General features: G+C 34.9%; 3 protein-coding genes across 5 annotated transcripts in view; 1 reads left to right on the top strand and 2 right to left on the bottom strand.

The window, feature by feature from the left end:
* Positions 1-33: 33 nt before the first annotated feature.
* On the bottom strand, positions 34-1,167 carry LOC105223349 (mediator of RNA polymerase II transcription subunit 15). The gene is made up of 2 exons (XM_011201065.3): positions 1,008-1,167; positions 34-948 (listed from the first exon to the last, which is right to left on the bottom strand). The coding sequence occupies exons 1-2, from the start codon at positions 1,086-1,088 to the stop codon at positions 190-192; spliced, it is 840 nt and encodes a 279-aa protein (XP_011199367.1). The 5' UTR covers positions 1,089-1,167; the 3' UTR covers positions 34-189.
* Positions 1,168-2,161: 994 nt separating this feature from the next.
* On the top strand, positions 2,162-3,392 carry LOC105223350 (uncharacterized). Its single transcript, XM_011201066.4, has 2 exons — positions 2,162-2,350; positions 2,418-3,392. Exons 1-2 carry the CDS (start codon positions 2,273-2,275, stop codon positions 3,201-3,203), a joined length of 864 nt encoding a protein of 287 aa, XP_011199368.1. The 5' UTR covers positions 2,162-2,272; the 3' UTR covers positions 3,204-3,392.
* A 6,537-nt stretch (positions 3,393-9,929) lies between these two features.
* The window catches only part of LOC105223352 (histone-lysine N-methyltransferase trithorax), a 58,053-nt gene continuing 55,551 nt past the window's right edge, over positions 9,930-12,431 (bottom strand). For all 3 annotated transcript variants that reach the window (XM_049449199.1, XM_049449200.1, XM_049449198.1), the window contains exon 10: positions 9,930-11,141. In XM_049449199.1, the coding sequence (XP_049305156.1) occupies positions 10,968-11,141 (174 nt within the window). In that variant the 3' untranslated portion in view covers positions 9,930-10,967. The remainder of the gene's footprint in view (positions 11,142-12,431) is intronic.

Genomic DNA, 12,431 nt, shown 5'->3' with positions numbered 1-12,431 from the left:
CTTCCTTTGCTCGTCAGTCACTTCCAAGCAATCAAATACGTTTTCTATAACAACCGGTGTACATATGTATGTTCATTTATATAATTGTAAAATACAGAAAAAATATAAAACCATTAAACAGAAAAGGACGATTTCACAACATTGAAATATATGTATGTATGTTTCAGTTGTCAATTGTTGTTATGAACTCTAATGACGTTGTCGCTGTGCTAGTCGCAAGTGTCGCTTTGCCATCATTCGACTGCCTGGCGAGGAACGTCCACAACGATTTCCGGGATTCGCATTTTGTTTAGCTTCGTGTGCTGCGGCAGCCGCCTTCATAGCAGCCTCTTTAGTCTTGCCATAATCGTTGCGTGCCGAACTCAATTGACGCAATAATTGTTCCACACGACTCTTTGCGGCCTCCATTAGTTGCGTTTTTTCCGCCAAGTCCTGTTGTGCACCCTGTGCCGCCTGCTCAGCATTACCGACATTCACTTGTGCCATACTCACCGCTTTCGTGAGCGTCTTCAGCTGCTGTGCGGCATTTTGTGCCGCTTGCATGGCGGCGTTGACATTTTGTTGTGCATTTTGCAGCGAGCTACTCTGCTCTTGCACCACCGCCTCGGCTTCACGCACTTCCTGCTGCAGCTGCTGTACAATTTGCTGCTTTCCCGCCAGTGCTGCTTCTGCGGCCTTTGCGGCAGCAACCGCCTTCTCGGCCAGTTGCGCCTTCACTTGTTGTGACGCTGCTTCGCCGGCGGCTGCTTGTGCATCCGAGGCGGCTTTGGCCTCTTTGGCGGCCTTCTGTGCGATATTGGTGGCTTTTTGCTTAGGATTACCCGAGGTGACGCCACTTTTTTTGCATTCCTCCTCCTTGTTGCCTTCGGAACCGCCGCTTCCACCCTCACCGGGCATGAGTTCGGCATACATATTTTGCAGCATGTGACGCGCATTGCGATGGTGCATCTGCAAACATAGCGGTATGTGTAAGTGGGTTTCGATATTTTGAAGTGCTGTGTACGTACCCGCCTCTTGTTGTAACAGTGCTGTCCAACCGCCGAGTGCGCTGTCAAATAAATCAGTAAAAATATACAGAACCAATTCATATTTATTTTTCGATAAAAAATTCTATTTTCGACATCAAAACTTTGAAGGCTTTGGCGTTGTGAAGGGAATGGTTGAAATTGGTAACAAGTAGAGAGTTTATATTCGGACGCGTAAGAGCTTAAATGAGCTTAGGTTGTTGTAATGTTTAGTGAGTGCGGGGTTTCCACCGAATACAAATACACCATTACAATCTTTTCTAAAAGTGGTAGAAGAGAAACACTTCAAAAAAGCAGATTGGGTGTTGGTATATTATTGAACTGAATGTTCTGCTGGGTTCCAAGCTTACTATTGTATATTTTTAACCATAAGAGAGTAGTGATTCTATTCTTGTTAATCCTTAAAGCCTTAGTTAAATAACACCCTCTTTCCGATATGTTCTATAAGACAAGTAGATTTTCAAATTTCAGATTCCAGGGTTCCAAAGTAGGGTAATTTCTATGGTCCTTGGATACAAGGCATTAAGGGAAGCGAGACGGCTGATCACTTGGCTATGAAAGCCCCCACTTTCACACCAAGCCGATAGAGCCGGAGGCAACCGGAATGTGTACACATATCAGCAAATTCGAATTCCAGAAGGAAAGGGATAAATAAAAGATCGTTACATGCTATAAGTGCCTGATCTTCGACAAACCAAGCTTGGATATTTTCTGCAAAAGGTAACTTTCTAGAAACAAATTGGCTCTGAAGTGGTATGCGTATAGTAAGACACAAGCTAATAACGAGACGTGCCAATATGTTCTAATTGCAGCGCTTTGTTGGAAACGAATTAGTGAAGCACGAGGAGTCGTTAAAGGTTACATGAGAAGATCCAAAATCTTCAATCTCAAATTGTGTCAAAACTTCACAACCAAAGATACTTTAAAGAGTATTGCAGGAATAAATCAGGCAGTCTTGAAGAGAAATCTCGTCATAGAAACCCACTTTTATTACAGTTAATTCCTTACTTAATTCGAGTGCCGCAAACACTTAGCAGTCCGCAAGCGTATATAGCACCCTATCAGGATCTCGCCGTCATCAAAGTACTGTGCTTCTAGTAAAATTATTTGATTAAAATCTCAATAATTTTCAGAAATCCATTTTGACACTAGTCAATTTACAATTGAAAACCGAAAGGAGAACTCAATATTGTTTATATTTTCTTAATTATATATACAAACATACAATATATGCAACCACCTAGTAGATGCATCTGAAAATATATTTTTTGCTCTCGATAATAGTTTCGTTACAGTTATTAACGGCGCGGGCCTACATTCGTCAGGTGGGTACCATGAAATTCCATTTTTCCAGTTACAATTTCTACATCCACATCTCTTTTCTGTTAACAGCCACATCGCAAGAATGTCAAACGAATGATTCCGAGCCTCTACACCGACTTCTCGCTCGCCAACGAAGTGGGCGATAGTGGTGGGAGTGGTGGTAGTGACAGCGGCGGTGGTAGCAACAGTGGTGCCGCCGAAAAATGCAAGAACGAAATGAGTGCAGGCAGCGCAAAGCAGAAGGCTACCAATATCGCTCAGAAGGCAGCAAAGGAGGCTAAGGCCGCTTCGGATGCACAGCAAGCGGCCGGTGAAGCCGCCTCCATGCAAGTCAAGGCACAGCTGGCTGAGAAAGCTATAGCGGCAGCAAAAGCAGCAGAGGCTGCGCTTGCCGGCAAACAACAAATCGTACAACAACTCCAGAATGAGGTTCGCGAGGCTGAAGCAGTAGTACAGGAGCAGAGTACTTCTCTGCAGGACGCCCAACAAAATGTCAACGCCGCCATGCAAGCGGCGCAGAATGCGGCACAGCAACTGAAGACACTTACCAAGGCGGTGGTTATGGCTCAGACGAATGTCGGAAATGCAGAACAGGCAGCACAGGGTGCACAACAGGAGCAAGCCGAAAAGACACAGCTCTTTGATGCCGCCAAGACACGAGTCGAACAGTTGTTGGGTCAGTTGAACGCGGCGCGCAATGATTATGCCAAAACGAAAGAGGCTGCCATGAAAGCAGCTGCTGCGGCCCATGAAGCCAAGCAGAATGCGAGCCCTGGTCGGTGTTATCGCTCTTTGGCGACAGCACGTTTGTTAGCCAAGCGACATCGCTTGTTGGCGCATAGGCAGCGACACTGATTGACTTGACCTGTGATTTTGTGAGTGAGCGAATCGTTTAGGCGAAGAATTCAAATAATAGCGCTTTCGATGACTTGTTTTAGCACATCATCTTTCATAATATATCTACGACTTATGTTATTTTATCTAATTTTTCTTTAACTAACTTAGTCATCGACATAAAATTATTTTGTTTTTATGAAAACATACTTTGGTTTCTAATCAATACTTCGCTAAGGAAGAAATTATATATGTAATAAATGTCAATAGTCATGCTGTGTCTAGGTTAAATTAAGAGGTCGATCATTACACAAATCTCACTCGGAGAGCTTGGAACGTCGGTCCATTGTGGTACCTAAATTTCTTATATATTTTATCTCTCATGATCGACAAAGCCTTTTAACCCTTTCACAAATTTGTTAAGGTGGCTAATGTCAGTTTTGTCTATGTCCCTTGGTTCGCCGAAAGTAAGGGTGCTGAGATGTTTCAACCTTAATATTATAAAGACTGGACAATAGAGTAGAAAGTTCTCGGATGTTCTCACTATACCTTCTTCCATATAACTTTGATAAATTACTGCATGAAAGTCTATTAAAGGATGCCCAGTAATAACTACTACAATTGTAGCAAGTTTAACTTTTCTAAGGCAAAGTAATTCAATAGATCCTCTGCCGACCTCCACTCCGTTGAAAAGACCAAGTGGAGAAGGACCTGGCTTCGCTTGGAGTCTCCAATTGGCGCCACATTGCGAAGAGAAAAAATTATTGACACGCTGCTGTTAAATCGGCTATAACCGCTAAGCGGTGTCCAGTAAAGAAGAAGAAGAAGTACGGTTTCCTCAAGATAAGCTGACGAAGAGCTTCTAGGCATTTTATCTTTTCAACAGTTTAAAGGCCTGAACCTCCCAATAAAGGGAAAGGGACGCCTGGGATTTTATTCTCACTGGTAGATAAAATCATGCCAGTTTTAATTGGATTGAATTCCATGGATTACTAAGATCTGTTACAAAATGCGGATTGTGTAAAATTTTTATAGACCACAGGTGATAATCTCATATCGCATTACGTCAGAGAATGTCCTTAAAAGCAGGGAAGCAGTAGATGTATTGGGGATGAGATTGCCAAAAGTAAGTGTAAGTCATTAAAAATGATATATGTGACCTGGTCTACGGAAAGGGGGCTTAGGTGTCAAAAAATCAATTTTCACTTTTTAGTTGATTCGGATGACGAAACGAGTTGTTTATTTTTAACAGCTGTTTCCCAGAAAACTAGTTTTCGCACGTTAGCTCCCTTTTCGTAGACCAGGTCACATATAATAAATTTTTGCGCTGACAAACAGATCAAGGTGAGATGGAAAGCCTTGAGAACATGAAGGTTCACCAAGACCATTCGCAAGAGCCCCGAAGATTATAAGTCACGACAATACATGCAAAAAGTATAGGAAACTAGGTATGAGGAAGACCCTGTAACAATAAGACCAACGATTACCTAGTTGGCTACGCAAAAGACATTGTCGCGATAATCACTGCGATAGCCAGGTGATGAACAGAGCAAAAATGTATATAAACATGAGGATAACAACAGAACCTTAAGGACACAAAAGATTATCAACTACTGGGTGTATGAATAGATTACAGGCATGCCTACTGGGCACAACATCCACAATGCTGCGGAAAATAACTTTCTAACTTATCAGATTGATGGCCAACATCGGAGGACCACGACAGGAAAAATTGATGTTTTTGATGTCGAGAACACTGAATGACTTGCCATGGAAAAATAACCGACGCAAAACGCTAGAAAAAGTGTATCACACAGTTGCACTAAGGGTAGTATCTGCATACCGCATAGTTTCAGGCAAAGCTGTATTGGTAATAAGCGGACGCCTATCGACTTACTGGCATTTGAACGAAAGAAAATGTAGACGTTCAAGAAACAAGGAACAAATACCACCTCCACAAAAGAGCAAACAAAAGGCTGTTCCCACGACAGTCGAGTCTAAGTAATCAGAACAGACCTGGATTTTGTCCGGGCGAGGACTGTCGACTCGGCACCAGTGCCGGATTAAATTACCGCGGGGCCTGTAGCAAATTCTGTCAGGGGGCCCTTGGTTTGCTAAAGGTTCTCAAGTTTAGGGTACTAAATAACACATAATTCTTACAAATAAACTTTTCTGAATTTATTATAGACAAATTTAGAGATAATACTTTCAATATCGACGTTTTTAAGCAAGTCATGCTCTATATTTAGCAAAGTGAGACGTTCTTTGCCCAGCGTGTTGCTTAATTCATTTTTAATACGTTTTAATGTTGAAAAAGAACTTTCGCCACTGCAGTTAGTGATCATGAGAGATTAGTAAATTCGCAAAGCAATTTCTAAGTTTGGGACACACGATTCTAAAGAATTATTTAATACTTAAAAGTTTAAAATATTGCTATTCCAGAGGCTCCTGTTTCTTGCTGTCAATGACAGTAGGCACATCTGTTTTCAGCAGCTCTGCGAACTGCACTAATTCGCCGTCTAGGCTGTTCTTCAAATCATCTTCGTAAGGAGTGACCATAATAGAGGATTTTTCCAAGATCTCTTTTGTTGTAAGAGATTGTAGCTGTCGAAATACTTCAAAAACACTAGTAACTTTATGATATGCTTTCATATGTTTAGTTAAACCAGACAGTACGTTATCAATAATGACAATAAACACCTCAGGTGTTCCAGGTGTTTGATTTTCAACAAAGTCGTCGAGTGTAGTAGAGCCGCTGAAATGGTCGTATTTTGTATTTCGTTTGATTTGTTGGGATGTCTGTTGCTGGTATTCTTCACAGTAGGTCAGATCTTTGACTATTGCCTCAATATCTGAAAAAGTGGGTCGCATTGCTTGGACGTAGCCATATAGTGATTCATAAAGGGCGTATCCCTTTATTAAGGTCTTGATCAGACGACTTCAACGAAGCACCAGTCGCTTGCAAGCGTTCTAGGACTTCGTTTCACGTAATTGTCATTATTCCCGTTTCCAACTTATTCATCGTTGAAAGTAGTCCGTAAGCTTTAATACGGCACTCCGCTTTTTGATCCACGTTATTGAAAATGTCTTCCAATACTTGCTTAATAGTGATAAAGCCACATAAAAGTGCCTCCGTAGCATCAGCTCGGGCTAACCACATAGTGTCCGATAACCGTTCCAAAATCGGAATTTTTGAAGTAGAATCTTTAAGTGCGTTCGTAAGAGAACCCCATCGATAGGTAAAAGCGGAAAAATTTATAGAGGTTTTCAATGAAATGGAAGAAAAGTAATGCTTCTGTACAGCAGTCTGCAGCGCACTTAGCAACCACATTTAATGGATGTGCAAGACAGGGAGTGTATTTGGCACACTTCTTTATTTTCTTAATTCGGGCTTGTAAGCCGATGTAGTTCCCACTCAAGTTGCTGGCATTAAAATACATACCTTTGCCCACGACAATCTTTGATATTAATGCCACTCTCACTCAATAAATCTAGTAAACTTTGAGCGAGTTGCTCAGCAGTATGACCCAGATGACAAAACATGACTTGAGACTCTGAAACACATTGCTCTTAAGGCTGGACTGATATAAAAATTAATGGATATTAATAAAAAAATAAAAATCTGGACGCTTGAAGGGTAGAAATATAAATATAAATATATCGATTATAATATTTATAATTAAACATTAGAACATTAAAGTTAAGAAGCTGAACACACATTTTTCAGATGCTTACGCTGTCAAACACAGCGAAATAGGTTCCACACTTTGATCTGCCCGCTGAATGCTGACAACATAACTGTCAGGCTTCAAAACGAGAAAAACTGTTGCATTCTCACCCTCCCCCGTAAAAAATAATCCACAAGGCTTTCAAGAAAAAGTCCAATTTATATTATTTGCAAAGAAAAAAGTTTATTTTCTTTATTCACAATCGTTTTGCATTTTTTTTTTTGCTTTTAGATGATACTTAATAGTTGTTTTTATTTTGTTATTGTTTCGTACAAATGATATATAAGTATGTATACATAACTTAGAACTTATAATATAATAAATCCATATTTTTAAATGTAAATTTTGTGTTTAAAGTTTTCTTTATTTTTATGTTTTTATTTTTTAATTAGCAATTTCAGTTGCAGTTCGTTCGTTCGTTATGCTTTTTTGTTTTTGTAAAATTTTTTTCTTTAGGGAATAAAAATTTAAAATTCCTTTGCATGCTGCCAAAATGGGTAACCGCCTAAAGGATACCATACATTACAATAATTTAGCATTTTTTACGGCTTTTCTTATGCTTTACACAAATTGTTTTTGTAGATTTCGTGTTTTTTTTTTTGATTTATTGAATTTTTGTTTTTGGTCTTCAAATTACAAAAATCGAAACAATGCCAAAGACAATAATTAAATAATACATTACAAATACAAATACACCAACAATTGTATGCGTGTGTGTTGCTGCTGTGCTTATACATATGTATTTTGTACGTTATAATCGTAATTTTATATGTGTATGTGTGTGTGTTAGCTTAGAATTGCGGCTTAAACAAATAAAAGGGGTAAGGGGCTATGGTAGAGGTGCTTTGGAGAAATTATACAAATTCAGTTGCAACCATTTTCAGGTCTGACGGGCTGCGTGTATACTCGTATGTGTGTGTGTGTGTGAGAATAGTTTCAGGAAATGCAGCTTATTCTATCGTTAATTATTTTTAAATTTCTGTGAAAGCATATAATCTTTAGATGACTTCAAATTAAAAATTCTGAAAGCAAAAATTGTATATTATGTCGATTTTATTTTGAAAATTTGCTTAAGAAAATAAGAGATAAATGAAGTCTGACGATGAAAATTAAAAAGTAATAATTAAAAAGATAATGACAAATTAAAACAATTACAAAAAAACCTAATTAAAAATTTTAATTAAGTTTAAAAATTTTATAAAATTAAAAAAATATATGTATATGTGTATATAGATATACATACATATACATAAAATGTTAAAAAAATATAATAAAAAAATAATAAAAAAGCAAACAGAAAAAGAAAGAAAGGAGCGTAAACAAATGTAAAAAAAAAAGGAAAAAAAAAAACTAAAAAGCGTTTGTACGTAAAAATAATTAAGAAAAAATAAAAATAATGCAAAAAATTAAAAAAAAAAATAATGCAAAAAATTAAAAAAAAAAAAATTATTATAAAGTTATAAAAAAATAAAATTATACAAAAATAATTAGAGAAAAATTAAAAAATGATTAAATGCAAAAAAGTGTCTGCATATACCTTTTTTAAATAATTTAAAAATTATTTTTGGTACACAAACAAAAAAGGAACTACAATAAGAAGTAATTAAAAATATATGGTATTAAATAAAAAAATAAATAAATTATTTTGAAAAAGTACATAATACGTTATATTTATAAAATAATGCCTGAAGGTAATATGTAGTTTTTTTATTTTGAAAAGCAAAACAGACACATAAGTTGAGTGTAATTATAGAATAGGTTACACCAAATAAATGATAATAAAAATAGAAGAAAAAAATAACAAAAAAATAAATAAATAAAATAAAAACGAATTAAAAAAAAAATAATAAAGTAAAGAAAAAAAATTATAAAATTAAGAAGATTAAATAATCAAATAAAAAAATGTTATTAATAAATAAAAAAATTAATAAAAAAAATAATAAAAAAAATTAATAAAAAAAAAGTTAATAAAAAAAAAAATTAATAAAAAATAAAAAAAAATTTAGTAAAAAATAAAATTTAATAAAAAAATAAAAAAAAAAAATTTAATAAAAAAATAAAAAAAATTAAAAAAAATATAAAAAAAATTTAATAAAAAAAATTAACTAAAAATTAAAAAAAAATAAATAATAAAGTTTCAATTAAAAATTAAAAACCAAAATTAAAAAGAAAATTTTAAAAGTAATAAAAATAAATCATAATATATTGAATACAAAAAATATTATTTACAAAAGTGTGCATGCATAAATTATAAAAACTTGCAATAAATGTAAATATATAAATGTGTTTACGCTGTGTGATTGTGATGCTTACGCAGTTTTTCTTATACTTTTTTCAATAAATTTTCAACTTTTATTTTATTTTGCTATTTTATGTCACCAACTACTTCGCCGCCACAGCAATATTGCGTACCGTTTGCAATTCTTAAGCTTGAATACGCCCTCATGCCACACTAACGGTGAGTAATAACATACGATTTTTGTGTTTTTTCATTTGTTTTTGCATATGCATATATATATATATATATATATACTTTTTTTTATTTCTTATACAATTTTAAGTCTCACAATACAAGTTGCGCTTGGTCTGCCGCAACATAAAAATCTCGTTCGCCAATTTCGCCCTACAATAATACCTAACACATAGAAATTATAATAAAAATATATGTTTTTGTATAAATAACTTTTTTGTCGCAAATATTTACAATTAACATTATCAAGTAATGGTAATAAAATCAAAAAACAAAATGATACCCTGTAAAGAGTTGTTTTCAACCTTAATGCTAAATTTTTTTTGTCGAAATTTCTATTAACGCTTTTTGAAAACTGAAAATGATAAATTTTAAACATTTTCAATTTTGCTTTATTTTGTTGGTTTCACTGCTCCGCACACATACACATTCTTTATTCTAGACTATGCTAAGCGCCTATAAGTAGATTTTTAACTATTCTTCAATTTTAATTTTAATTATTTTATATTTTTATTTTAATTATTTTTTATTTTTCATTACTTTTTATTGTACAACTATTTTTTATTATATTTTTTTATTGTGAAAGCATACTTTGAAATCATAATCAGATTTAATTTATACTTGTTTACATAATTTTTAAAACATACACAGTTAAATTATTACAGTTACTTAATAATTTTGTTTTTTATAAATTTTTATCAATCAATAATTTTTGTTTACACTTTTAAGTCATTAACTTTAGTTGCGTATGTATATATATGCTTGTATATATGTATGTGTGCATGTGTTTATTATCAATTAGTTAATCAATTATAACATTAAGTCATAAAATTGTTAATAGTTTTAATAGCAATATTATTCATATTCTATGCACACGTACATATACATATGTATGTATGTATATATGCATATATATTTTATTTATTTAAATTTTTTACTCAATAATAAATACATTTTGTATAGACATAATAAAATTCTTCTGCTTTCTTCAGTTGTTTGCAACAAACACACCAGCAATGTATAATTTTTTGCTTAATTTCTTTTATAACGTTTCGCCTACATAATTATATAACTAAGTATATACTTTTTTCATATATATATATATGTATGTATTTATGTTTAGTTTAGTAGTCAATAAGTAAAACTAAGTTAATTAAGTTTCCATTATAATCACGTTTTGTTAATTGTGTGGTGTGTGTGTATGTGTTTGTATATGTGTGTAATTATATATATTAAATGAAAAATAAAAATTATTATTGGTGAATACTGACATGTCTGCAATCTATCAATAATATCAACATATTCGATTAAATCGTCCGCGCGTGTCGCTTGCCGCATGCTGCAAACTTTTATCACACTAGTGTAGCGCGGAGTTTAATGTGTCTAGCAAAGGGTCCGCAAAGAATTTTTGATTTTGTAATGAGCACTTGCTCACCCGCATACGCGTATGTATATACAAATATTATGTGTTTTTGTGTTTGTTTTTGCACTGCACTTCGCTCGACGCTTTGCAATGGACCAAGCTATTTTGCATTTTTGTTATTGTTCTGTTATATTTATATTTCGTTTCGTTTTGTTTATAACGCTTCAGTTTAAGTACTTTCGGCAACGCTTGGAACCACAGGAACAGGGTATCTTCTCATCCTCGAAGGGGAATTTGTAATCATAGGTCAGCTCTTCGCCTTGTACGATGCGCCGCAAGGCGAATATAATTATGTGTTTATGACCGAGTATATCCACCACCTTGGAATAGCAATTGGGCTGGAAAAGGAAGAGGCGTAAATTAGCATTAATATATAATTTACGATAGCAAAAATTTAGCACACAAAAAGTAAATATTGTGTGGTTATGAATAATTATACGCTGACCAGGTAAATAAGTTTGGCAGAGAATTTTTAACACCCAAAAAGAAAGATTGGAAATCCTATGAAGTATATACTTTGTGACAAGAAAGTACGCCGGAAATTGTTAATTAATTATCCATCAATATTTATTTTGTCGCCTTCAAAGCAATCTATCTGGTGGGGATTACTTGGAGGCGACAAAATAAATATTGATGGATAATTAATACACTTATGCCAACGACTTTTCTAGCCCTCGAAACAGTTTTCATTTGTTTGAGCTGGCATTCAGTTCCTTTTGCGAATTTTCTTTTATCTCGAACGGGTTCCACGGAGCGGCAATTTCAGTTTTGGGCAACAAGAAAAAATTACACGGCGTCAAATCTGGTGAATACGGTAGTATTCATTGCGTTTTTAGCTTTAAATTCGGTCACCAACGTGGCTCGATGCGATGGTGCATTATCATCGTGTAAACTCCATGAATTGTTCTTCCACAATTCTGGGTGTCAACAAACCACGAGTACCGAAAAAGAAAACAATTAGCAACACATTTATTTTTGAGCGGAGTTTCGGCTTGTTTTTTCAATCCATTCGAAAGATTGTTGATTGGTTTGTATGTCAAACTCATAAACCCATGTCTCAGTGGGAGTTAGAATGCTCTCCATGAATGTGGGATCGGAATTTGCACGATCAGCATGTCCAAAGAGACCTGTTACGGTACTCTCCTTAAAAAAAATGCAGCTTTATTGGGACGAGTGGAGCAAGAACGCGTTTCATACCCAAAATATCCAACAAAAATCATTCAAACGGACTCGCGCAAGATGTCGAGCTCTCTTGCCATCTCCCTTTTGAAAGTTGGCGAAAGTACTCTTATTGTTTCACAAAAAGAGCCTTATTATTGTTGTAACAGGGTAAAATATCAAGCACTTTGTTTTAAGAAATATTAAGGCATTGAGAAAACTCGGCGAATATAAAACTGAATGCGGTTCAGTTTCGTAGAGCTGACTATTTTTAAAATTGCGGATGAAATCATCAACGTGGTTTCCTAACCTAAAATATTACATAAGTCTGATCAAATCAAATTCGAGTAATTTGGCGTAGAGACCTCCAAGGAAATAGTAATAAAAGATTTGATCAGATTGGAAGTGTTGGAAGCGCGCCGAAGGAATTGCAACTTCTCATTTAAGACAGATCTTCTGCGTATGCCTCT

Source organism: Bactrocera dorsalis, chromosome 2, assembly GCF_023373825.1.
Source record: "Bactrocera dorsalis isolate Fly_Bdor chromosome 2, ASM2337382v1, whole genome shotgun sequence".
Lineage (NCBI taxonomy): Eukaryota > Metazoa > Arthropoda > Insecta > Diptera > Tephritidae > Bactrocera > Bactrocera dorsalis.
The sequence above is the reverse complement of the archived record's forward strand: the minus strand, read 5'-3'. Positions and strand labels throughout refer to the sequence as shown.